The 24,440-nt window shown below is 43.1% G+C and overlaps 2 protein-coding genes across 3 annotated transcripts; one reads left to right on the forward strand and one right to left on the reverse strand.

Annotated features, from left to right (window-relative positions):
• Positions 1–80: 80 nt before the first annotated feature.
• pgap2 (post-GPI attachment to proteins 2) lies at positions 81–5,882 on the forward strand. 2 transcript variants are annotated; one of them, XM_061055821.1, is made up of 6 exons: positions 81–400; positions 1,497–1,665; positions 1,815–2,061; positions 2,188–2,294; positions 2,885–2,993; positions 4,455–5,882. In XM_061055821.1, exons 2-6 carry the CDS (start codon positions 1,498–1,500, stop codon positions 4,583–4,585), a joined length of 762 nt encoding a protein of 253 aa, XP_060911804.1. In that variant the 5' UTR covers positions 81–400; position 1,497; the 3' UTR covers positions 4,586–5,882. The 2 variants fall into 2 exon arrangements, with proteins under 2 accessions (XP_060911804.1, XP_060911805.1); XM_061055822.1 differs by lacking the exon at positions 81–400 and adding an exon at positions 950–1,159.
• Positions 5,883–9,612: 3,730 nt separating this feature from the next.
• On the reverse strand, positions 9,613–20,736 carry guca1d (guanylate cyclase activator 1d). The gene is made up of 4 exons (XM_061055823.1): positions 20,131–20,736; positions 13,450–13,599; positions 11,735–11,822; positions 9,613–10,227 (listed from the first exon to the last, which is right to left on the reverse strand). The coding sequence occupies exons 1-4, from the start codon at positions 20,323–20,325 to the stop codon at positions 10,103–10,105; spliced, it is 558 nt and encodes a 185-aa protein (XP_060911806.1). The 5' UTR covers positions 20,326–20,736; the 3' UTR covers positions 9,613–10,102.
• Between the last annotated feature and the right edge of the window lie 3,704 nt (positions 20,737–24,440).

Here is a 24,440-nt window from a genome sequence, read left to right on the forward strand (position 1 = left end):
AAGAAACGACTTTCCAGCTCTGGGAATGGGACCGTCCGAGTGTACATGAATGCAGCATTACCAGAGCTAGTCCACAGCCTTTAGGAGCTAGCCTAACGCCGGTTTAGAAAACAAACAAACCTACCGGGAAAAAAATAAATAAAGTATTGTCAGTGACATTAAACGGAACAGAGAAACTTTAAAGACGCCAAACATCAAATGTATAAACTGTGTTGAAGGTTTAAAAGACGATTTAACACCAGCGCGGACTGAGGTCCATCGGCTAACTGTCATGTTATAGAAGCTAACCTGGGCTAACAGCTTTAGCCTGTGAGCTAACAGCCTCAGCTCCGCTCACTGAAGGGGGTTACATGGCCGTGACGCCGAGGACGAGGTCCAGTCAGTTGGGAGAGCTGTAAAGGTGAGTCTTCACCTCATAATCAGGTAGATAGGATAGTTTCCAAAGTGACGACAGGTCCATAAACTCTCCAGTATCATGACAGACAAGAAACTTATGGATGTTGTAAATGTGAAATTACTTTATTATTTTCTCAGAGATAAATCATGTCTTCTAGATACATCTGGAGCCTTTTCATTTGCTCTACTGTTCGGCAAACATGTTACCTGTAAAGAGGTACGTTGTACAGGTAGTAGTGGGCTCTGGGTTATATGGTTGTCATGGTAACAGTAGCCCAAGTATGGAGGAAGATTAGGGCCAGAAAAAAATCCAAATGTTGAGAAACAATTAGAAATAAATCATTTTTTATTTCTAATGTCTGACCCTAATCCTGTTCCGTAGTCCTAGACACTCAGTATTTGATATTTTCTTTTTTTTTAATCACAATAAATTAACCAAACTCCCGCACACTGTCTAAGGTGAACACATACGATAAATATATCCGTTAAAAAGTTTCCATCAACTGTGATTGTGATACATATCAGGTGGAAATGATGAACAACAAATGATGATTCCAGTTACCAGTTATGTAGATGGTACAGAAGGGGGATCTCTTCGTCCCCCGTTATGCCTCCACGACATTCAGATTGAAGGAGAAACTTCACAGGGGCGAAAATCTTGCGTCTTGAAACAGCGGTTTGAACAGGGCCAGTGACATAAACATTCTCGCCATGGAACAGAGTGCGAGCAGCGCTGCAGACAGTGGACAGCGCCCGCCGCCTGGTGATTAAACAAAGCAGCGTTTCTTATTTTTAATTACAAAGATTTGCAGATAAACGCCTGCGCACACTCTGCCGACATACTGTACTACATCTTAGACGGTGTGCTCTCTCTTCGTGTTGTCCGAAGATCTGTAGTTGTGTTTTAAGCTTTGACTCTTTGGATACCAGCGACCATTAAAAGAACAGTTTGTAAAGTTTTAAACGAGGTATCCGTCAGGATCAAAGTTAAGTTTGACAACCTGAGTCCGTTGTGTTGGAGAGATTGTGAGAACATGAAACAGACTTCACACAGACGTGGCAGCAGGAAGTAATCGTCCTCTCTGTTGTGTCATGTTCAGGATGCTCCAGGGGCCATACGGCAGCGTGGACCGGGACCGGCCCCTGATCCGGCTCCAGTTCACGAGCTTCGCCGTGGGGACGGTCCTGCTCCCTCTGACCGGCCTAATCGCCTGCCTCTTCATCTCACTCGAGTACCACTTTGAGGACTCGACGTTCACACACTGTCGAGTAAGTCAACACGGGAAGTCAAACCAAAATCTATTTGTTGGCGATCTCTCCCAGAGGACTTAATATCCTCATCAGACGACAGCTGAAGGGTTGAGAGATGGGGCGTTTATAAAACATGAACACCTGAGTAATAATTCCTCTGCCCTCAGGTATCAAACTACCTCCCATCCATCAGCGCCGCCGTCAACCTGGTGCCAGAGCGCTACATATGGCGCTGCTGCATCGGCCTGCACTCGGCTCCACGCTACCTGGTGGCCATCGCCTACTTCTGCTTTTACCGCCGCCGCTTCGAGAGGCTGCCGGAGCTGCTGCTGAGCGGGCTGGTGCTCCTCTGCAGCCTGGCAGAAAACACCGGCCTTCTGCTGCTCACATACGTGTCGTCCACGGAAACTTACAGTGAGTACGAGCGCACAAAGACGAGCTGATCCTCGTCCTCCTGACAGGAAGTGAATTAACACAAAGGTAAATAATGAAAGAGTCAAATGTGTCTGGTTGGTTAACGAGCTGTGTGTGTGTCTACAGGTGTTCATGAAAACGCTCTCTACGTGTTCATTGGCAGCTCGCTGCTGCACATGTTCATTACCTGCAGACTGTGGTATGTGATCAAGACACACTACGTGAACCCAGAGGTAAACAAACAGCTGTGTGTGTGCGCGTGTATCAGCACGCACACACACACACACACACACACACACACACACACACACACACACACACACACACACACACACACACACCCGTTCCAGCGGTCTTTGAATAATTTTTCTTTCTCAGAATAATTTATTTAAAGAAACTGTCAATCATTCTGTTTTTCTAGCTTTTAAGTCTGACAACATTTTAAATACTTGCCACGTGTTTTTGAACGAAACAATCTTAGTTATTTTAATGATCGATGGGATCAATAAGTAACGGCAGATCTTCTTCACGTTTCCAAAGCGTGCAGGACGTCACCTGAAAGTTTCTTTATAAACAAGAAATACCCCAGTGTTGGTTGTCGAGGACTTTCGTTGTTGTTGCCGTGGTATCAAACAGGTGTCGATATAGTTTGATTTGAAACACAATCATATTGAAGTTAAAACATATGTTGCCATGACGACCCTGCGGCCTCTCTTTGTTGTTGGGGTTTGGTTGGATATTTGGGCTCCATGATGTTTGACTTTCTCCGCTGAGGTTGTTTTTCTGTAAATGTTTGATATTAAACTCTGTGTGTCCTCCTCAGGAAGTGACATCATATAGCTGGAAGCTGCGTCTCTTCATCTTCAACATCTGCTGTTGTGCGGCGGCTGCTTACTTCTTCAGACGACACAACAAGTTCTGTGAGGCAGGAGGTGAGTGTTTAGCCGGAGGTGTACTTGCTGCTAAACCGTGGGTTTGTGTTCACAAGCGGCTGCATCATGAAAGTTACTGGAGGGTACCACTAGAGGGCACACTGGAGGGCACACTGGAGGGCTCAGGCCGTATACAACTACCTTAAAGGGATACTTCACCCGTTGAAACATGAATCTGTATTGACATTGGGTCATATATGAAGTAGAAATGTGAAATAAATTTTGAAGTTGGTGCTTTCTTGACCGAGAAAAGGCAGAAAGTGTCTTTTTGGCTCATGTTGATGAAAGACACCAAATCCCAGAATGCACAGCACCGCAGGCCACTCCAACTAACGTCCTCTAGTTCAGAATCAGAAATACTACTAGCGTTGTAGTTTCACACCGCTAACCGCATCAGCTTCCAGTGACGCAATATGACAATATTTGCGTCACTGGAAGCTCCTTTTCAGACTTAGAAATACAGAACTTTCCAGTCTCAGGGGGAAATGAGGGCTGGATGCATGACCATTCAAAAATACTACCAGTTTACTACTGATACAATACTTAATGTAAATGGGTGAAGTATCCCTTTAAGTGTGCGACTACTCACAGTCCAAGTGTTTGAGTTTAATGAGTGACTTGTTTTATCAGTATCTTTCACCTTGGCACCATTGCAAATCAGGGTTTTCCCTGAATGTGTTTTCAGAGGATTTAAATAAAATAAATGATGATGATGATGACTTATGGCTGAATGCGTACGTAGTTTAGTTTTATTGTTTCATTTGTGAGGGACCAGGTACAGTAGGTAATTTTGACGCCTAGTGTTTTAAACGGGTACTGCAGTCTAAATTCTAAACATCTTAGAGAGTTGTCCCCCCCCCCCCCTCCTCTCTCTCTCTCTCTCTCTCTGAGTCAATGCTTACGGAGGTCGCCATGTCATGTAAAAAAGTATAAATTAAGAATAATGCACACATGATTGTTTTTTCAGGATCCATTTTTCTCTTCAGGGGAAAATGTTTCAAAGTTTGAGCAGATCTGTGCAGAGCTTTATGGCCCGGAGAGAAAAAGCATGTTGTGCAACAATGCCCCCTAGAGGTCGACCTCGAGGCCCTGCTCATCTGCTCAGAGCAGAGGTCAACAAATCCTTTCAGGGGTTTGAGGGGCAGTGTCGTGAATCATTTCAAAAACCGGAGAGATGAATACTTAATAAAACGTTTAAGATATAGTGCCTTAAAAGTGTTTGACAGTGGTGATATACTCGTGACTCCTTATCAAAGATTTTAAGGGCTTGTTTGTCGAGTGACTCCACCCTCTGTGAGTGTGAGCGTGAGTGTGCTGCTGGTCCTCAGGTGTTCACCCTCAGGTGTTCATCCTCAGGTGTTCACCCTCAGGTGTTCATCCTCAGGTGTTCATCCTCAGGTGTTCACCCTCAGATGTTCACCCTCAGGTGTTCACCTCCTGTCTGTCCTCTCCCTCCTGCAGTCTACACCTTCTTCGCCCTCTGTGAGTACCTGATCGTCTTCTCCAACATGGCCTTCCACATGACCGCCTTCTGGGACTTTGGGAGCAAAGAGGTGATCGTGGCCACGCCCCCTGAAGACAAGAGATACTGACCTGTGGACATTTGAAAGACAGGTGACATAAACGCACCAATAGGACGTTGGGACATTATTCTATAACAGTTAGTGACGCCATGAAGGCGTCATGGACATTTTGTGAGAACTGATGCCTTAAATCCTCGCTGCAGGTGAGCTCAAACTGTCCATCATTCCAAACACACCTGTGTGCTTCAGACTGCTTCAAGTCAAAGTGAGTCAAAAAATAGTCTTTAAAATCTGCTGTAATAACGTAACGTTAGAAACAACACTAGAACAAACACATGAAGAAGACTCTGGAGAGTTTAAAGGAGAATTCAGTTAATTCAAACCTTGGCCTTATTTATTGTTTTTATTAAGATTAGAGTCTAAGTGACGTCACATGGGATTTGTAGTCCACTTCTCCATGTTTCTCTAACTCTAATATGTGTCCCTAGTCCGTCTACAAACCCCCCAATGATGAGAAAAGTTCATCCTCTCAGTCTTTTGCCTGCTCCACTTTTCAGAAAATGTGTGCTCAAACAGACCGTTTGGAGATTTTCCCTTCATGACATGACAAAGGGCAGTAACCCCTCCCCCAGCTAGGTGTTTGTTCTGTCCTCTGAGTCTGCCTTCTCACCGTAAACAATAGGACATGAAGCGAGAAAGCCCGTGCCACCCAAGCCCTTCCAGAGAGGGGGCGTGGTCAGACACAGCTCATTTACATTTAAAGGTACAGACACAGAAACAGCCTGTTCTGAGCAGGGCTGAAATAGAGGGGTTTATAGGCATGATCAAATACAGGATCAGAGTGGATTTAGAACAAGAAACTTCACAGACATGTTTTGAGGAGCTCTGAGACTTATTTACACTGGTTGAAGAGGAGGAGAATATGTGACCTTTAAAGTGACCTTTTCCCTTGGCTTGGATGCAGGAGTCGTATCATTGATTCATGTGTGTGTATCTGAGTTTCTCTCCTTTATAAACCACATCGACAACATTACAATTATATCATATTTTCTAATCGTGGGGCCTTAAGGTTTCAGGTCGACATTGGTCTTTTGAATTGAGATGAAAATATTTTCTCTAAATACAAAACGAAGAGTGTGGAGTACAAACTGAGGAAACGGTCGTTTGTGATTACGTTACATCAGAGACGCTGTCCGAGTCGAGCGAAGGAGAAACTTTATCATACTTCTCACGGACTCACGGAAACGAGTTCACTTCGGGTGAAGTGAAAGAAATAAACTTAACAAACTGAAGAAGGACCAAAACTGACAACAAACAACAAGAGTATGTTCTTTGTATATTTTCATTCAATAAATATAAATATGAACTTGTTTTCTTTACTCTCCTGATATCTGGTGGTCAACAGCAGAACTTTATTATAAAGAACCACTTGAAGCACAAGAATGTTTTTCTATCTCTTTAACCTTCCCTTGAATATTAGAAAAAGGAAATATACATTTGAATATGTTTCATTCGGAAGAGGAGGGCTAGGGTGGTTTCACATGAGGGACCCTGACCTGGATCTGAGTACGCTTGACCCCAAAGTCCGGTTCATTTGATCAGTGTGACCACAAACGTTCCGTACTCGGGTACCGTGCCCGAGTCCGCTTGAAGAGGTTGTCTCGGGCACGTTTCATGTGTACTCGAGTGCGGTCTCAGGGAGATGGAAACGCAATCATGCTCAAACAAGGAAGAGGGCCGCTATATGAGGTTATTCTAAATTGACGTCGTATAAAAACCATCGTATCTGTGCAGCATGGCCCGTTTCATCCTCTAAACTGCACGGTAGATGTGGACGCAGGAAGAGGGTCGGGGTTGGCGTCTCAGAAATAACAAAAACATCCACAGTTAGCAGGATGGACTCAGCCCGCCAGTGGTTGCCATGGTTACTTCTGATTCTTTCTGATTTTGGCGCATTATAAAACCCACTGTGTCCATACTGTCCCCTGCTGTATCCGACTGTGAACATCCTGTGATAGCACGCAGACCATCTCGTGCTCGGGCACGGTATGAAACACTCGTGTCTAATGTGAAAACGCCCTCAGGGTTAAGGTCACTGAAAATAATTTCAGAATTCTGAGCTAACACTGGGAAAAATAAACCATTAAAACAGACCTTACGACCACAGACTCCAGAGCAGTCTTAATCCTGTTCTTGATGATGAAGTGTTTTGCATGAACGCCACACTGTGGTTTTTCTTACTGGCCATTATACTTTATACTCAGCTCCACCAGTCCGGCGTTGGCAGCAGATACACAAGGCTTCTATTTCTGCAGGATGCCGGAGCACGGAGCATCAATTTACCACAGAGCAGATCGAGCAGGACAGGAAGTCAGACACCCAAACAACATTAAAACATCCGGTTTATTTTCAGAATAAAACACTCCGTTTGGACGGTTCAGAACAACGACTGAATGTGTGTTTGTGTTTATAAGAGTTTTATACCACATACATCGTATTATCTCTGAATGTATAAATACAGAGGGAACTCCTTGTTCTCGCGTCTCCATCTGTCCGGCAGTGCTGCTCCGTGTTGCGCTCTGAGAACGCAGTCTGTGGGTGCTGACTGACGATGGAGCACGGAGCAGTAACAGAGCGGAACTGACACACAGTGCACACGTATCAGGTGGAATATCTGGGTAAAGGATGAAATCACAACCTCTGTGAAGTTTGGGAAACGGAGCGTCTCGTTTCTGCACTTCTTGATTGGAACAATCTGCTCGTAAAGACTCGGTTAAAAAATTGTATTAATACAAACAAACTAAAAAATGTTTTAATGGAGACACAAAGTTTGTTCAAAAACTTTATTGATAAGGCAACACAAACATGATCAGTTAGAATGAACTTGTTTTTACAGGACACATTTTCACTGTAAAAATCTTTCTATTGCACTATAAGAGCTATTAGCTTTGATGCTAACCTGCAGATCAGCTCAGACTGTACGACTAGCAGTTAGCATTAACCCTTGAGTCTACAGACATGTTCAAACGTTCCCCTCCGTCCTCCTGATTTTGTCTCACACATCGACGTATAAAAATAAAAATATTCTCAACACTCGTATCATTCAGTACATTCCTGTGAAGTTAAAATCACAAAGCTAACGTTAACTAACACTGAGAAATAACCTGCATTAAGATCAGATATCACACTCACAGTTCCAGCTTCAGAACAGAGTTTCTGCTGAAGTTTACAAAATCAAACAGCATGAGTGACAGTTTGAAGGTTTCACACATGAAGGACACCTCTCTTTAGTGAGACAGTAATCACACCTGGCTGTGGCTGCCCTGGTTTGACCTGGTTTGGCCTGATGCCAGAGGAGCTGATGAATCAGGTTGGGGAAGGTTATTTTAGTCTGGATTAAACGGCTGCGCTCTGCGGGGGAGCGCCAGAATGTGGGCTTTGGTGCAACCCCCCCCCCCCCCTCGGTGGTCTCCCTCCTGAAGCCTGCTGAGCTCATCTTTACTAATACTTTCAGTCCTGGTGAAGCTAAATCTGCTCCATTACGGCTCAGCCTGATCAACCTTTGACAGCATTAAGAGGATCAGGAGTTTCACAGAAAAGACCAGCTCACTGCAGAACAGACTCCCAGCATGCTCTGCTCTCACAGACGCCTCTCACTGACTGTTAATGCACCAGAGCATGCAACCAAACAAATGGAGAATAAAGCGGAATCAAACCGAGCCCTTTGTGCGTGTGAACACTTCATGTTTTGCTCTTGTGACAAATAGTGCAAAACTCTTTCTTGAGGATTTTCTTTGGATTCAAACTAAATCTCTAACGATGAGTGACTGTCGGTTTGACCTACAAAGACCATCAGCGTGAAGGTAAACGGTTTTGTGAAAGCCCTGCTGGAGGGATACCGGTGTCAGATGGTGCTATGGATCATAGCAGAAACTCTCATCCAAGCCTTCATTACCTCCCGTAACAGGGGTAACCAGCAAAGCCCTGGACAGGCTCCAATGTGTCCAAAACAACGCAGACGGAGTCCTCAACCGCCCCAAGCCCTGTCAGCACAAGCCCTAATCCACATCCGCCTCCACTGGCTCCAGATTAGATCCCAGATCAAATACAAAATACTTGTCTTCAGTTATAAACCCCTCCATGCCCTCGCCCCTCAGTACCTCTCGGACCTCGTACGCCCACACACTAGTCCACAGCTGTGAAACCTGAGTTTAGGAAACACTGACTGCTGAGTTCTCTCTTTGACTAACATCACGTCTCAGCTATCAGTGCACAGTTTCTTTCTAAGCGACCGCCATCAAATATCTAAGATTTCTGTTTCGGCTTCCTTTATGTAGAAGAAGAAAGACCTTTGTTCCTCACTGATCAGCGTTTGGGCCGGCGTGGTCGCTGATAACTGAAATGATGGATGGATGCTTTTCTACAGTTGGTATCAGAAGTTTCTTGCTGTGTTGTTTTCCTCGACTGTTAAGAAGCTTGAAAAGATTCAAACTGAAGGTGACAGAAAAAAAAAAAACTCAAAGTGTCGTAGCACTCGCTGCAGGAACAGCTTGAGTCGCACCTTGGACCTTGCCTCAATGGATGGAAATGTTTCCATGTAGGATAAAAGAGATCACCTTGTTAAGTTCTCCCTCAAAGGTACCAACCATGAAAATGCCTCCCTCACTCTTTGGCTCCACCCCTGAGTTCTGTGAAGAGACCCCCAAGAACCCAAAGTTCATACGGACACTTAATATTCTACAAGTCTTAAATCTGAGACATATGTCCTCCTTCAGTCCAGGATGAAGATCGGGTAACATACCCAATCTTCATCCTTTGTTGAGTGTTGTGCTGGATGCAAAGATCTTTGTGTATTTAAGAAGCATTTTGAAGATGCAAATCTGTCAATGAAATGAGCGATGGATTCAATGACAGCGTTGGTCATTTGGACACTGGATACCTCGTGCTGAGGACAGAAGATAAGTAACGTTAGGGTTAGAATCTTTTGCCAAAGTTTGAGACCTTTTCTTTGATTTCTATACATTCTACATGGGTAATAACGTGTGAACAAGAAGAGCAAAACAAACACACAGAGAGCTTCAAGTTCCAGAGGCGTGTTCAGGGTTGCGGGTTTGACACCCAACCCTGGATGAATATGATCTCTTCTCACCAGAACCATCTCTAGAATTTCAAACAAAGTTCTGTGCAGGGACGGTTTCAGACAAACATCTCTATCATTGTGTTGTTAGTTGCTTCTTAAAGTGAAAGAAAGATTTCTGAAGGTGGATTAAGTTACGCTGCTGAAGCCTCGGGGGGTATGCTGGAAACGGAATCATCAAAGTCTTCATCAAGAATATCAATAATCCGATTGGCTGAACGCTCAGAGGCTCATCAGCCAATCACAGTTCTGCAAAGTTCAGTTTTTACATTCTCAATACCCGTTGTTTTCCGCGTCCTCGCTCTGACCGCAGAATGTCATGTGCCTCCAAGAAGACTGTCCCGGGGAGGAGAAGGTCTTGTCTCTTTGTTTGACAGGGCTTTTTAAAAAAATGTCTTTCTATTTTGGTTGGGCTAGGGGTTGGAGGGTTCCTGCTTCCGTCAGTTTTGTCATCCCAGCCGGCCATTCACAATGATGACTAACACCGGCGTCAGGTCCATCATTTTCTTCAACATGTCCATGATGTCTTCATGATCTCTGGCTCCCTCGATGAACTCCTCCAGGGTCAACTCACCTGAGGGCCACAGGTTAAAAGACAGTGAGGGGTTATAATGTGAAATGGAAAATGGAGAGGTTAGAACTGTTTGACAGTTGTCTTTTAGTTTGCATGTCAAAGGCCTGTGGACTAGTTTGCTGATACCAGCTAGTCCGAGTTAGCAGCACCATAAAACTGATCTTGAACACAATAACACCTACCTGTTAACGGAATAACGGTTAATTTATTCTGTGAATAAAGTGGTGTGCATCTTCAACTTCAAGAAAGGATCCAATTTACACCTGAGATTTGGTGCATCTGTGTCTACAGGAGCCCCAGAGGTACACATGTTGTGATTTTACTTTTACGTGATAAAGGCACATCCTTCAGTCGGTCATGTTTTCCTCTGTAGGTTTTGCTCAGTAACAAACCCATTATTCCCTATAAAGATATCTCCATATAAAAGCAGAGCCTGTATGTACGGGACATGACTGGCAGAAGAAAGCTTTCTAGTTTATCTTAATCTGTATAGAAAGGACCAGTCATGTTTTAGTCGGCTCTGTATTCAGGAAGACACTCGGTTGATGTTTTCACACAGGCACATAACTCCTGAAAACATCCTGAAGTTTGTGAATGGGCGGGAGTGATGAAGTTTATATCCTGCAGCTGGTGCATGGCCGTAGACTGTCTGCACACGACCAGATTGATCGCTGTGCTCGTAATGAAACTGCTTCATCATGATTTTTGTTTGCCAGTATGTTTTTCTGCTATTGTTGAAATTACGCACACGTTGTTGATATAAAAACAAAATCCGTCATACTTGCTCTGTTGATTCGTCTGCCACTTTCACATTGTTCTTTTTACTTTTCTTTTGTCCCGTTGTTCGATAGGGAACCTTCACACTGTGAGGGAAGTGAGTGAACTGACAAATCAGGAACTTGTTCAGGAGCGCACACTGTATGTAAAAACAGCTAAAGTAGAGAGCAAAAGCGGTGAAAATAGATCCTGGAACCCATCTGCCATCATGTGATCACGTTTCGTTTTTTATTGATCTCGGGTTGCTTGCTGGGTTTTAAATGACCAGCGCACGGGAGCGGAAGTTCCCTAGCGCCAAACATCCCCTAGCAACACTAGCCCAATTAAATTGACCGCTGCTCCCCGAGGCTCAATCTTTCAGACGATAGCTGATGGGTTTCTGGTGTATAAAGAACAGTATACAAGAGTATTCTGCAGATTGAAAGCTGGTTTGTGACCATCTCAAAGTAACTCTGATGCTTTTCCGACTTTTGCTTGACTTGTTATATATAAGCAACAAACTATACGCAAAGCTAATGCTACGCTAGTGTTAGCCTTAGCATTGAATGCCTCAAAAATGTTCATTACAAGCTGTTGGTTTAATTGACAATATGAGAGTGTTTTTTGGGGTGACTGTTTTCCTCGAATGGCCCTACTCTTAGTACTGTTTATGTTTAAAGGTAGTCATAGTTGTAGCAGAACCCTTAGCATTAGTAGCATTAACATTTTTATCAGCCGTATCTTGCTTTACCTTCTCCCTTCACGTCGATCCTCTCAAATATGAGCGAGACAATCTCCTCGGGATCAATGTCTCTGTTCCGTGTGATGTCCTGGATGGCCTGCAGGGGGAGACACGCAAAATGATACCTGATACCATGGCAACATAATTAGAAAACCTAGACAAAGATCAAATATTTAGTAATTTTCCTGTTCTAAAGATCAATACTGTATGTACAAAAACAGTGGCAACATTTCGGTTTGGAAACATACATGTATACAAATAGAAATTGCACAGGGTTAGCATACATAGCTGTTTATTAACCCCGTAATGCACAGGGTTAGCATAACTAGCGGTGTTTGTGGAGGCATAATTTGAAAAAGGATTTTTTTCTAGACATGGTCACAGATCTGGTTTGTTCTGAGCCTCAGCTTCAGGTGACCCTTGAGAATGGCAGAGCTGGAGCCTTCCCTGACTCAGAGGTAAGCTGTTCCATAACGTGCTTCCTTTGAATGACTAAACATTTTGACCAAATGTTGATCGTCTGAGGGGAATCTCAAGGTCACATTTAACAGTTGTTCAGGAGGTTCTAGTCTTTGAAAGCTTTCTGTTGGATGCATTTAGTGAATGTGGTGCAGCCCAAGAAGGACTTTATGGAAATAAAGTTTGTACCTTTGGGGCAGGGCTTTATTTTAATTCAGGATTAAAGTTTAATTTTGTCTTCTCTTTGTTTAGAATCCGTCTCTTTTCATGTTTATTTACGGCCTCATTATCCTACGATAACGTTCTGAGATTAGCTCTAATAGTACTTAAATTAAAAATAGTTTTCCAGTTATTTCTTAGATCAAACCTTCCTCCAGAGTCAGACGCTCAGAGGGTCTACCTCTCCTCAGCACACTGGTTTCTCTCTCCTCTTTCAGACTGGTTTCACAGCCAGGCTAACTGGGTTGGAGTCAGTCGACCCACTTCCTGAAGCTTCCTGTCAGCTTCTAGATTGAGCTCATTCAAGAGATTAACACTTGTCTAATTTCAGAGTTAATCCAGCCCAGTTCTCAGAGAACTGCAGCTTCAGCTCTGCTGATTCACCTGCAGGAGAAGCTTCTGTAAACCTTTATATCTCTAAGATGTCTCATGCTTATCATGAGAACCCATCGCAAAGCAATGACCTTAAATTGATCTTTTTCTTCACAGCTCACAGTCTCAGTTAATGTTAAATTAATGAGGAAATGTTTGTATCTGACAAGTCCAAAAACTGTAATGTTGAATAAATCAAGAAAATGTTCCTGATCCACTTATTCCTTTATGTTTCTTTAAAAGGTTGTGACTTCAGGAAAGTCATGCTTTGACTTTGACCTCCACTTTAACCTTCATCTCACGTTTTCTTTGGTTTGAGTAGAACACGCGTCCTAACAGAAGGAGAGCGTTGGATATCACGTCAGCATGATTGCACGCTTGCCATCCGTTAAATATTCTCTCTTCTGTGGATTTCAGTTTCCTGTCGTACACATTATAACATAGTGGTGCTTTTATTTTGAAGGTGGACAAACTGAAGTTTTCTCCATACTTTGCTTTAATTCGCGGGAGAACCTGACATTATCTGAAATGATGATTTTAACTCCTGAGTGTTTGTGAGTGAAAAGAGGAAGATGAGCTCTGAAGCGTGTTGTAAAAATCTTTGAGGTCTAGAGGTCTAGAGGTTTTATAAGAACACGTTGTTCTTTCTTCTTTTGTGTTTCGTTGAGACTTACAGAGAAGATGGTCTCCAGCTCCTCCCTGTCGATCTTTCCGTTGCCGTCCTGGTCGAACAGTTTGAAGTACCACTTTAGTTTCTGGTTGATTTCTCCTTTCAGCATCAGACTAACGGCAGCGATGTACTCCACAAAGTCGATGTAACCGTCCTGCAGACAGGAAACAGGGACAAAGAACATCATCAGTCTGCTGGCCTTTGATAATAGGCCTTTTTATTTGAGTTTGGAAACTAAGTCTGTAATAGTGGAAGGAAAATGTGTAGGAGAACTGGCTGCAGTGTTTGCTCAGCTTCATCGTAAAATCCTCATTCTTAAAGTATTACTCTCTGAGAACAGCGAAACATCATTCAGTCACCAGAAGTAGGAGGTTTGGAAGAAGGAAAGTACGTTAGAGGCTGCTTTGTAAAGAGTCCGTCAGTTTTATCGCATCCATTCATAGACAGTCAAACGCTGCAGATGAAGCAGGGGGAGCAATTCGGGGTTAAGTGTCTTGCCCATGGACACATCGACATGTGATCACAGGAGCTGGGGATCGAACCCCCGACCTTCAAATTCAGAGACCACCAACTCTACCACTGAGCCACAGTGTTTTAAAACACAAAAGTTCTCAAAGTCACATACATAGCTTTCTGTTCTGTTCGTTAGCACTCTGGCTGGTCACCATGGAAACGTGAATCAACACCACTCTATATAACAGGTGAATATACTGTTTCCAGTTCTCTGGACTCATTTACTGCTTTCACATTTGCAGAAAACTCCTGAAAACCTTCCTGATGTTGTCATGCCGACCTGCATGTGTGGACGGATGGACGGATGGTGGGGCGGATGGATGAAAGATACTTATTGATCAAGAGGGAATGCAAAGCCTCAGGTATCAGTTTACAAAAACACATGACATGAGACATTTGTTTTGTCCTACAACCCCCGCTGCCCCCCCGCCCCCCCATATTAATATATTAACCTGAAAGAAGATTTAAAGAAACCCTAAAGTGATCAACATTCAAAGCGTAAATGTTTATAACCCTGCAGGATAACAATAGAGTCCTATGTACGATTTAAAACAGTTAAATTAGAAGTTCAGGTTCAGGTTCAGGTTCAGGTGACTTCATTTGGACCTGTAGGTAGATTTGTTTGCAGCCAGCGAGCTAGTGACATCCATCATGACGCACAGATTACAAAACAGATGTAACAAGAAACAAACACATTAGAGAGAATGTAAATGATTTAAAACCAGACTGACGTTATAAAAACACTAAATAGTCAAAGTGCTCGAGGTTCCACCAATCAGGTCACATAGGAGACATAAGTCCAACTAATAAGATTAATAAAAACATCAATAAATAAATCATCAGCCGGGATAAGAATAAGCGTCTGAAAGGAGATGGGGCCGTTTTTAAATGAGTCTGTGCAGACCTGAAGGTGCAACGTTGCTAATTATAATAAAGTATTAGTCCAGAAACTCCAAAAAGGATGGAGTTAAAAAAACACACCAATCAAATATGAAAATGAAGGCGACACAGACAGAGCTGCTGGGTAAGGAGCGGCAGTAGCTCAATCTATAAGGACTCGGTTTGAGAACCAGAGGGCCCCCAAGGGTTCAAGGAGACCTGAACCCCCAACAACCCTGACGTGCTCTGTGTGTAACCCCCCCTCTGACATCACTCCATTAATGCATGTCCACAAGTCATGAGTGAGAACCATGTCCCAGAATAACAGTGTAAACCAAAGTTTCCCGATGCAAAGCAGTGTGAGGAGCACGTACAAAACAAACGCAGATCCTACAGACATTCAACAAAGCCCATGAACAGAATCCAAAGGTTGTTTCCATAAATTCGACCTCAGAGGAAGAATGATGTTCAATAACACGGCAGTACGGACCAATGAGAGGCCACATGTATCACAACAGAGGGAGTCAATCTGTGGTACAGCTGCAGTGAAGATATGAAAACTTGTCAAACATCAGGACACGTCAAACTAATCTTCAAGAATAAAAGACTGAACAGAAATAACACTGAAGAATTAAAGAGTAAAAATGGAACAAAATCAGATGTTGGCTCTTTACTACCAGCCGATGTGTTTTATATTTCTTGTTGAATTTTGTTGCTCAGCTAATTTTCTGTTTTCTTTGATTTTATTTTGAAAGAGCCTTGTCCTCGTCCTGTTTCAAACATGGAAGAGTCCCATCGATGGGGGTCTCCATGCTGGAAATGCTGTCTCAGCCTAACTTTCAGTCAACCTAACGACAGGCTGAGAGCTGGAGCTGAGGCGGGTTTTAAGCCTCCTGACAAACCGTTACACCACGCCCACCAGACCTATTTGGTTTTTTGAACCAGGCTGTAAACATGTTAATCTCTGCTGTAAAAACAGGCTTTTTAGAATGGGTGTGTATGTGACTTCCTGTGCTTCTGTAAACAACCTCTAGTGGACACTCGAGGAACTTCATTTTTTTGCTGCTTGTAAATGACGTTTAATTGTAGAGAATTTGTCGTTAAAGGGTAACTAAACCCCATATTTTCAGCTGTAGTGCTCGACCCTGGAAATTCAAAAAATTAGAGGGGGTAAACTCGCCCACTCACTCCTTCGCGCCTGACTTTACTCCGCATTTACTCCTACGTAGGCATTCACTCCACACAGCCGTTAGACTTTTTCAAACGGAAGGGCAGTCACTATGCACATTTCTAACACAATATTTCGAATTTCAATACTTTGTACTCGAGATTGGGACTTGAATTGATCCATAACACTACTTAATACTCAAATACAGAGGTTTATAGTTGAAAAAAGTGGTTTTAGGGTTTAGTTACTCTTTAATTGTTTTAATCTCTCTATAAACATTCAGACCGACAGCTAATGAAACTTTCAGAACACTTCATTTTAATCACGTTGTATCTTTTCAATGTTTCCTCATATAAAAGCTGAAGGATGTCGAGTCACTGCAGAGCCTTAAATATCATAATTATTCATATTTTTCATGCGTTCACACACTCAGAGCGTTCTCTTCTGTTATGGATGGTGTTATTGATCGGTGATAATTATAGGTCCTGTTCTCTGTTTAATCGCTTTTCTCTAATTAATTTGTTGTCCGTCTGTCGCCGTGCACTCTGATCCCATCCAAACCAATTGCTCCTGAGACGGATTAATACGTCGGTTTGATTGATTTGATGATTGATTGATTTGACGTGTTGTTAACTGGTCGGTTAGTGTTTGTCTGAACTGGTGGCACTCTGTATCGAAGCTGGTTAATAAAAACCATCGCTATAGACCAGCAGGTGATCTCCAAATGTCCTTCCGCTCACTCTCTTCTCAGAACATCCTCCCTGAACTGCAGCGATCCACTTAGCTCGCCATAAACACTCAGCAGGGATCAGAGCGCCACATGCAAACTCTGTAAGCCAATTAAAGAGAGAGATGGAGAGAGAGTGCTGCGTCCACCATCTTTGTCCTCATTTTCACTCTTTGATCTGCACCGAGACCCAAAGTCAAATCTGCACGTTAACAAGACACTCGATTATAATCCAAGATTGAAGGGTTACCGTTTACTTTGGGAAAACTTCACCACAACGTTAACCCTTCAATGAACCCTTACATCAGCGCTCACAGATGCTATATTTCAGACGACTTAGGACGTGCCTGTACTGTCATTCTGAGGTCAAATATTAAAACTGATAGAAAGCTTTTAACGCAGATCAATCTCAGCAAAATAAAATAAAGCTAAACGACGACCTGAAGAACAGATCATTGTTTCTATAGAGGAGCAAAACGTGCACAACCCCAATGTGAGAGGTCGTTAAACATGAGGTGTTTTCAGACAAACAGTTCTGAGGACTTTTAGAGGAAGAACTATCCACTATTTGGAGTTCTCTGGGAACTACACATCATGGGGACATTTTTTCTGTTTTCATTCGCACCAACATGGTACCTACTCTGAAGCAGGAGCTAGTTCCTGCGGTGCGGAATTAAAACAAAATTGGAGGAGGGTTCCAACAGTTCCTAGAACTATGAAAAAGTTCCTGCTGTCTGAAAATGCCTACAGATGTCAAACTGTGATGAAAATCAGACACACATGTTTTCTTCCCACACTCACTGAGCTCTAAAGAGTCAGTGTAGCTTTCTGGACGGATGGATGGAGGGACAGATGGATGGATGGATGGAGGGACTCTTAAGAGCCAGTGTCGCTGAATCAAACAGACAATGTACATGAACCCAAAGTGAGTATGGAATATTATACATGTTATATCTCCACTAAACAAGCAGCAAATTCTAGAAGCTCGCTCTGTTCATAACAGACTGAAGATCAGGACCTTCAGCTCGAAACATTTCAGACCTGCAACATCACCGAGCAAGGGTCGCCATGACAACAGAACTTTGATCCCATTTTACTAAAAATCTAACTAAATCAAAACCTTTACATCTAGACCCGACATCAAGACCACCATATCCAGACCTTGATATCCAGACCTTTATATGCAGACCTTGAATCAATCCTGAGTCAAAGAGCAGAAGGTCATCAGTCAACGCATCATCAACCTGCTGCATTGTCCTCCAACACCTTCACGCTACTTTAAATCAAGAGGAATGGCTGAGGAGTGTTCCTTCACATATTGAAGTTTCAGAGACTAGTGCTCTTTGGATACAAGAAAAAACCAGGAGACGTTGGACTTGTGTTCTGCTTTACGGTCAATGAGTCATCCCCAAAAAATATCCAAGGCACACTGCTTTGTAAATATTTAAAAGCCTTTCATGTACGGGCTAGATGCCGACACGTCTCGTCTGAGGCTGGCTACAAATCAGACCATTAAAGGACAGATTTGTCGCCTCAAACATCGGAATGCATGGCCTCTCGTCACAACCGATTATTCCTCCAAATAATCCTCAGGTGTTTGGTGTCACTACGATTATTTCACTGCTCCTGATCGAGTTGGAGCCTCCTTAATCTGGAATCATAAATATCATGTTTGATATTTATGATTCCAGGTCCGGCTGCCTCTAACGGAATACCAGCAACAGCCAATGAGAGCGAGCAGAGCAAGCACTTTAACCGCTCACAAACATGGCAGCGGACATAAACACAAGTGAGCCCCGAGACGAGTGGAATATTGAAGGAGAGCAGCTTGTGTAACTATGGCAACAAGACGAGAGTCTTTATAACGTCTCATGAAGACGAACCATAACTCTAACCCACAGACGACTGACCACGACCATCGTCCTCCATGTTTGTTTTTCTCCTGAAGTCAGTTTCAGGAAGTGAGTTTCTGTGAGATCTCGTGAGGTCTGAATCATCTCGTGAGTGCGTTCAGAGGATTATAATGTAAAACATCGGTTAAACTGTCCTCATATCTATGGTCTCCACGTTTTTAAAATCGGTTAAGATCTGAAAATTGTCTTGTGTTCAGTCAAAGTCTTCATCAGGGATCCCACAGAAACAGATCAGCAGGGGGTCATGTCACATCCTCAGGTGAACCGTGAAGCTAAACCGGTTCATCAAATACTTTCTCTTAACATCAATATTAAAGCACAGCTATGGAGATGACAATGAAGACTTCTTCAATAATTCATAGAGCAACAAGCAGCTCTACTGTACTCGATTAAATCACCTACAGACAAAAGATCCTAGAGACCAGCTCCCCGAGAAACAAATCCTCCTCCAGGAGCAACGAAACCTGAAATTCCTTTTCCTCATTTCAACACATAACAAGAATGAGACTGTTGACATTTGAATGAGCCTGAATCCTCATCGTATCAAGTTGACTGATTAATCTGCGTCCATTCAAGTCGCGCCCTTGATTTAAAATCAGAAGGAGACTCGCTCCATGTCACAAACTGTCAAATCAGCGATCAACGGGCCAATCTCTGGAAATCAATAACATGAAAATCAATTATTTCTGTCTTGGCGTCCTGCACGGCACCTCCTCTCTGAGGTTTATAGTGTTAAATATGTCAAGATCCGTCATAGCAAAGCCTCTTCTCAGCGACTCAGTGACTGTGATTAAATCTTTGCAGTTCCTTGGAAGAGCTGCTATGATGACCTCTGATAAGATGAACCTTGTTATGTAGCATTTCTCATTTTTAAGCACTCACACGTTTACTCCAATACTTCCCGATGTTCTTCTACGTTCAGTGACTTGCTACGTAACGTAAAAGTCCAATCTGAACGTTTCACTCATCTCTCATACAAACAAAATGTTTAAAGTAACAGAGAGTAGAAATACTTGAGTACAGTACAAACACTGATCATTTGAACTTGCATTCGAACAACTCTTAATATATTAACTGGTGTTTGAATCACATTTCCCCTGAAAATAAAACTTCTCTGATCCTGTCACTCGATTGGAGGGAACTGCTCGTATGTGTCGACCACTCCTGTTCTGACTGATCTGTACACTCACACCTTTGTTTAATATAATTATTCATGTTTCTTTACATCGTATTCATGACCAATCAATGACCTTTGTACTTTTCGACAGTTTTGATGCTTATCTGACCGATCAAATCCTTCTAATATCTTTGTTGAGCTGCTATCGGACAGAAATTACCGGCCTGATTTGTGATTTTGTGGCTCAGACTGACTCTGCTCCATAAAACCAGAACAAAATCAAACAGAGGAGGACAGTTTGCTCTCTCCTTATTTAAATAGCTTTAATTGAGTGTGTGTGTGAATGTGAATGAGAGAGAGAGACCGACCCCGTCCATGTCGAAGGTGAAGAACACCTGGTCCACATAACTGTTGGCGTTTTCGCTCATGCCCTTCAGTCCGAGAATGGCCTTCAGCTCGAACAGCGTGATGAGGCCTGACGGAGACTCCCTCATGAACTTGTTGTACCAGTGGTGCATGTCCTCGGCCAGGATGTCGTCCAGGTTCGAGCCGTGGTTCCCCATTGGTGCGGTCCGAGTGGAGCACCGAGGCCGCCAAAAGCAAAACCTCAACAGAAGACGAACAGACGGAGAGTTTGTCCTCACGCTGAAGGAGAGACAACAAATCTGCTAACGACGGACCTGCAGGATCTTCAGGGGGCTGAGCTCGTCTGACAAAAAGAGTCCAAAATAGTCTCAAAGTTTAAATCCGTGGCCTCGCAGACAAGGCCAAGCAGGCCCACGTCCAGCCTGTAGTGAGTCTGCAGCCAAAAAGCAAACCTCAGGACTCTGTAACCCTCTTAGGTCCTGCAGGAAAAAGCACACAGCCCCTAAAATAACTCCCTAATGAGATCAGAGCGTCCTACCGTAGAGTTCTGCTGCCACAGGCCGAGCCAAGAGGCTTTAAGCGCCCCAGGGAGGAGAGAGAGACCACCCGCGCTACAGGAGGGTTATATAACAGACTCACCTGGTTGTCAGAGTTCAGACGTAGAGATTCCCTGCTGTGACTCCCAATCAGGCACCTCCCCCTCCTCCTCCTCCTCTGAGACTGACTGTAAAGAGTAATACTGATAATTGGGCCCTGTTCTGGAACATTTTGGGTCAAAATAACTCAAAGGTACAAAACGTTTTGTAGGTGCTTCATTAAATTTCTTGACAAAGCAGCAAAAAAATCAAGCTACAACATCATCGTGGTGGCAAACAATTAAGTACCGTCCACTAGAAGTTGTTGTTTTTCAGGTTCTCAGGTTATCAAGTGTGTAACATTACAGAACAGATCAGAGACCTTTTTGTTATTGAGGAAGATTCTTTTCTTTTTAACAGATTTAACAGATTTTTACCCCACAGGACTCAGGAGCTGATGGTCTACTGCTGCCATGAAGGGCAGTTGAAGGCAATTAACTTGGTCATGGGGAAACCTCCAAGACCAGTGAGGAACCAGGTATGGTTAGACTCAGATTAGCTGCTAATTGTTGCTAACATGTAAATAAAATAAAGTTCTAATGTGACTGGTTGTAAGAAGTGGAGCTCAGACTTGTTGGACGGTCTGTTAGTCCAATAAAGCTCACAGAGAGACAGATTATTATTTTTTTTGGAAAATAGATTTGTATTTGTACACACTTTGTTGTGTTTTGTTGCTGTGGATAGATTTGTTGGCTACACTGTTCCACACTGCCCCCATGATTTCCTTTTCTGGTGGTATCCCAACGTCTGGTCAGTATCCGTAAACTTCAAGAAGAGGTGCAGACATACAGATGAAATAACCCCAGATTACTGACAGAAGGCTCTGTCTGTATCTGTACGTCTATCCGACTTAAAGCTTAAGAACCTTCCCATGTTTACAAACAGAAGTTGATCTAATAAACAGGATTTAGAGGAGATCGTCTCTCCAAGTTTACACACAAATTCTTCTCACTACTTCAGTTTCTTGTAATTCTCAAAACGAACTGGTTTAATTTGACTCAACGCCGTGAGGATTATATTTGACACCTTCCTCGGTTTATGTTTTGGAAGCTCCTTTCTGACAGATTTTGTTTCGGTTAAGTGTGTGATGAGCATGTCACCTTCCCACCACTCTTGACACGGTTCTGTTTCCAGGTAACCATAAATGTATTCCTCACAAATTGTGTAACTCTGTTCTGTTTGCTTACAACAGCCTCAGACTGCTGCACCATGAGCTAAAATAGGACGGAGAGAACATTTATATCACTGTGTACAGGTTTTATAACCAAGATCCCGACATAGATTAACCTTATTAAGGACACCGCCAAATTACCAGCCTGAAAATCAGATCAGACTTTTATTCTTAGTGTTTGTACTCCTCGCCGTGTGACAGGAGCTAACTTGAGCTCAATGAAACTGCAAATCGTCATTTATCCACAGATGATACAGACTGACGGCTTATATGCCAATAATGGTGGAAATATGTGTAATTTAATACAAAATATATTGTATTCGTCGTTCAACCTGACTCTGGTTCTGCTCAAGGTTACCGCCTGTCAAAGATACAATATGTAGATTCTGCAGCATGGGGGCTCTCAATCAATACTACAATACTATATAATAATAATAAAAGATGGTGTCAAGGCTAGCGGGGAATCATGGGAATTCTCTCTGCTACTCCCCACCCCAGATGAACTCTCCATGGATGTAGTAAAGACGACTGGGTGAAACCGACTTGAGGAAGAGAATATGTTTACAGACGAGTTAATGTATCTGAGTGTAATCTACATCAGTGTTTCTCAAATGGGGGTACGCTTACCCTAGGGTAATTCAACATATTGTGCATTTAAGTTATTCCTTGCCACTTTGACTTCTTTACATGCTACATGAATAAAAATGGATTGATTGATTGACCTTGACTTGAGTTTTCTCCACAGACTGTTTAAAACACATGACGTTGTCACAGTGACGTCACCCATTGGTTCTGAAGAGGTGTTATGAAGCCCAATGATGGCGGTCGCCATGTTGGAAATGTTGACTCTACCTAACGTTCCCCACAATGCAAAGCATCAGGTCAGAGGACGAAATGACGGACAGCAGCGTCCATCGTAACAGAGGAAATAATCCCAATCAGACCACACAAAGAGACCACCAGTTATCTTTGTTGATTCTCTAAATCATGAAAATCTAAATGAATCTCTCGTCAGAGTCAAGTTTGATGTCAGCTGGGCTGTTGTTTACTTCCTCATTCCAAGACCAGAAACCAGTTTAGACTGGCCTGGTGAACTGCAGAATAACCACCGACTGGAGGTCACACTATAGACTACTGTTGAACACTATTACTATGTTGGACAGTAGTCTGGAGGCGTTTTCAAGGCCCACCACTCCGCCAGATCGTAGACTCTGTTTCCTAATTATCCTCCACTCAACTCCTGCCTCTGTCCCATTCATGCATCTACTGGGTTCAACCTGGATCAGCACACATCTCTGGATCTCTATACCCCCCCCCCCCCCCTTACCTGTAAACTTACCTGCCAAAATCATATCCTGGATAACTCCTCTCACCCTCTCCATGACGAGCTGTGGCAGATGGGCAGCTCCCTCAGCAATCGTCTCATCTCTCTCCAGGTTCAAAACAGAGCGCTTCAGGCGCTCCTTTGTGCCCACCGCCATCAGACTGTACAACAGCAGTCTATGACAACAATAGCAGTCGGTCCTGACACAAACTTCACCCCCATAAACACTACCCCCATGACAGGCTTCATTATTATCATTATTAACGTTGGATTATTGGATTATTTAGCATTTATTGTTCCATTCACTGCACATAATGTCTAATTCCCTGCATAGGTAACTTCATCATTCATATTGTACTTGTATATACCCCTTATTTTTATCTAATCTATTCTGTTTAAATTTGTATTTTTTTTTACCTTCTTCTACTTGTCTGTGCTGCTGCAACGCCCGAATTTCCCCTCTGGGGATCGATAAAGTATTATCCTATCCTGTCTCTGCTCCATCCCCTGCATATCTCTGACTAACACAATCTTTCACTTTTCAGGTATTGTAAATACATTCTTTGGATTCTATCAGAACATAGATGAAGTTCAGCTGGTTTGTTTCCAACCCAGCTAATTGAAGAAGTGAGTGATCTGATGATGATGATTGTAAAGACTCTGCTAACTCCTGAGAGCAGAACCAGCTTTACTCAGAAACATTGTCCGCTCTGTTAATCTGATGAGCATGTTAAATCACCGCACAGCTTTTTTTTGATCCAACAGTTCCAGTGATTCAACCTGAGAGAGAAGTTTAACATTTTCATCAGAGGGACCATCGTCACACGTTCAGACTCTGATCTTCTCTACATGTTTGCAGGTCCTCTATGAGGCCGACTCGGCCACATCATGAGCATCTCCAGAACGTGTTCATGTTACATCAGCTTGTTTGGATCACAATCAAATATCTTAACAACTATAAGAAGCTGTTTCATGCACTCCTGAACGTTTCTTGATAATTGAAGTCACAGCTGTCTCTGAATCAAGTCACGACGTAAAAAAGAATGACGGGGGAAAGGGCGGAGGAAGCGATGATGTCAGCCTTAATGTCAGTGGTTTGTGTTCATTATATTCACAGTATGAACAAACAAGTCGAGAAGACATGATGCAGCGGTTTAATTAGAGCACGGAGATCGTAGCGGT

Source organism: Labrus mixtus, chromosome 14 (assembly GCF_963584025.1).
Source record: "Labrus mixtus chromosome 14, fLabMix1.1, whole genome shotgun sequence".
Taxonomy (NCBI): Eukaryota; Metazoa; Chordata; class Actinopteri; order Labriformes; family Labridae; genus Labrus; species Labrus mixtus.